We start from the raw sequence: 2,799 nt of genomic DNA, 5'->3' as shown, positions 1-2,799 counted from the left end.
GTGAAATAGCCGTATTTTTTAAAAATAATGTATGAGTAAACTTTCTTTATTTCCACTCGACTTCCACAAGTCTACTATAAGAGGAAAGGAATATAGTGAGACAAAAGAAACATACCATAAAACATGACTAACCTTTTCTCTTCAATAATGTTTGATCCTTTGTGTTCACAAAATAATGAAATATTCCTAGATATTTCTGATTTTGTACCTTCAACTCAATTTGAAGGTGATCAAATAACCCCAATATTACTAGAGCCGCAACACAATTATGATCTTGACAATCTCTTTAACGAAATCCCCACTTTTATAGAAGACCCTCCTCTAAAACCAAACCTTAATCGTAAAAAACGATCATTAGCCATTGTTCATGATCAAGAAAACAATGGCATAAACCCTTACGATAGCAAGAAAAAGAAGAAGATCATACATAGAGAAATCGAACGAAAACGAAGACTTGAAATGTCTTCCCTTCATACATCTCTAAAATCTCTCCTTCCTGTTGAATACACTAAGGTGAATACTTTCTCCATCCATATCATTTTGTCTCACCTATACACTTCACTAACTTTTAAACTTTGTATTTAGTTAATTAATTATATTAATGCATTATTATTATTAATTATTGTATGATTACAAAATGTGGTTAGGTTTTTGCATTGTATGAGTAGTTTATGTTTTGTTCTTTGGAAAAGTTTGTGTTTGGAAAAGTTAGCTATTTCGTCTCAAATTATGATTTGTTTTAAAATTTAGTTATATTAGAAATTTGTGTAATTATAGTAAGCTTATTATTTACTTGAAGAATGTGTGTGATCCAAGAAAGACATGCTAAGTTTAATTTTGCATTGTGGGGGCTTTGTTTTGGATACTTATTCTATTTTGATTTTGTTGTTCAAAATTTAATTAAAACTAATCAGCTTAATTTTTTGATCGAGTTGGTTTTTTTGCAAAGTTAGTATGCATTGAACTCTTTGTACATGTATTTTACTAACAAAACTAAAACTGATCAAAAAATTTGGATGTGGATATAATCAAAATTTTGTAGGGAAAGCGATCGATATCGGATCATTTGGGAGAGGCAGTGAAGTACATAAAACAAATGCAACAAAAGATGCAAGTGTTGAATGAAAAAAGAGATACCCTTACAAAAGAAGTGTCAAAACTTGAAGGGCACAAAAAATATGATAATGATGTGATTGTGAATGTTAAGAAAGAAAATGTAGAGGTGATTGTGAGTAGTAATTGTAGAGAAGATGATGAAAATGAAGGTCAAGGGTTACCTCTATCAAAGGTTCTTCAATGTTTAGTCCAAGAAGGGTTAGATGTGCTCAGCTCTACTTCAAAGAAAATCAACACTATTTTTGTTCATTCTATTCAAGCTCAGGTATTATTCTCTAATATTATACTCAATTTGTCCACTAATTGTCACATCCTTCCATCCCTTTGTTTATATTTATTAAATGATCTTGTCAGAAGATAATTTTGACATACCTTTAATTTTTTATACCTTTTTTGTGAAAAGAGTATCGTAATTGTATTGTAATAATGGGTGTGCTTAAATCATATTCCTTTTCTTCTCGAGATACACTTAATATTGTCATGGAAATTGTTTCTAAATGAAAGATATACTATAAGCTATCATAATTAATTTGATTGATTGATCTTTCAATTAAAAATTATTTGTTTCATTATAATGAGACAATGACGGCCGACATCTCAATAATTTTACTATTATCATAAAAAATTTCATTTATTTTGTTTGGTGGTATGGTTGAGAAAATATTTTCATACATAATTGGCTTTACTGACCATTTATTTAATCTTTAATGACAGGCAGGAGAGGATGGCAAGATTGCCATTGATGCAACAAATCTCAAGAATAAAATAGCTGATATCCAGAGATGAACGATTTTTTATTCTAAATTATTATTTGATTTTCAACTTTGAAAATAAGGAGTGATGGGGAATTTAATTAGGGGTGAGGGGTGTACCTGGTATTATTTAATCTTTAATGTGCTAAATATATTGGATCTGTAATTTCAGACTAGAAGTGATAAACATTTCTGCAAGGTTTTGTTTTGTCTTCTTGTAAATCTATCTATTACTCAAGCTATCCTTGAATAAAAGTGTGCTAATGAATTAAGGGCACAAATGGGGAGATTGAATTGGGGACTATGTTATTATATCTTTCACCACCATTTGTAGACTATGTTAATTTTATGTACCTTTTGGGAATTGATGTGATATTGGATTCCTAGCCAAAGGTTAAATAATTTTGATAGAACTTAGGATATGTTCTCTTCAACTTAATTTCAGTTCAATTTAGTTCAGTTCAGCTGCAATCAGCTCAGTTCCTAATTTTCTTCTCTCATAAACAATTCATTTAAGCTCTATTCAGTTTATCTTAGCTCCAATCAGTTTAGTGCAGTTCAGCTCTAATCAGTTTAGTTTAGTTCAGTTCATCTTAGTTCAGTAAATCAGAATAGGCCCTTAGTCCCTTAAATTAAAAACTTAGGCCCTATTCTTTTGACTTATCTATAGTTCAGTCACTTTATAATAGTTTAGTTTAGCGCATATTCTTAGGTGCACACTCATGCACCTAGAAATAGGTGTAACAACAGCACAATATAAACATTAGCTTTTCAGAAAGTGAACATTGGCTTTCTTCTCATCTATTTTTCTCCTTCGTTTTTTATTTTCTCTATCCTCTATTTTTTTAAATTTCCCCTTTTTTACACTTTTTTGATTGAATTTGTTTCTTACAACATGAAAGTAGTTAGTAAGTATGAATTTTGTGTGAAT

General features: G+C 30.0%; 1 protein-coding gene across 1 annotated transcript; it reads left to right on the top strand.

Moving 5' to 3' along the window:
* On the top strand, window positions 1-2,250 carry LOC110702384 (transcription factor bHLH126-like). The gene is made up of 3 exons (XM_021880086.1): window positions 1-513; window positions 1,043-1,381; window positions 1,831-2,250. Exons 1-3 carry the CDS (start codon window positions 124-126, stop codon window positions 1,900-1,902), a joined length of 801 nt encoding a protein of 266 aa, XP_021735778.1. The 5' UTR covers window positions 1-123; the 3' UTR covers window positions 1,903-2,250.
* The last annotated feature ends 549 nt before the right edge of the window (window positions 2,251-2,799 follow it).

Source organism: Chenopodium quinoa, unplaced genomic scaffold (genome assembly GCF_001683475.1).
Source record: "Chenopodium quinoa cultivar QQ74 unplaced genomic scaffold, ASM168347v1, whole genome shotgun sequence".
In the NCBI taxonomy this organism is placed as follows: Eukaryota; Viridiplantae; Streptophyta; class Magnoliopsida; order Caryophyllales; family Amaranthaceae; genus Chenopodium; species Chenopodium quinoa.
The sequence above is the reverse complement of the archived record's forward strand: the minus strand, read 5'-3'. Positions and strand labels throughout refer to the sequence as shown.

Coding starts and splice junctions, on each gene's coding strand:
- LOC110702384 (XM_021880086.1), top strand. CDS start 124: ATGACTAACCTTTTCTCTTCAATAATGTTTGATCCTTTGTGTTCACAA. Junction 514..1,042: donor TTCCTGTTGAATACACTAAG/GTGAATACTTTC, acceptor AAAATTTTGTAG/GGAAAGCGATCGATATCGGA. Junction 1,382..1,830: donor TTCATTCTATTCAAGCTCAG/GTATTATTCTCT, acceptor CTTTAATGACAG/GCAGGAGAGGATGGCAAGAT.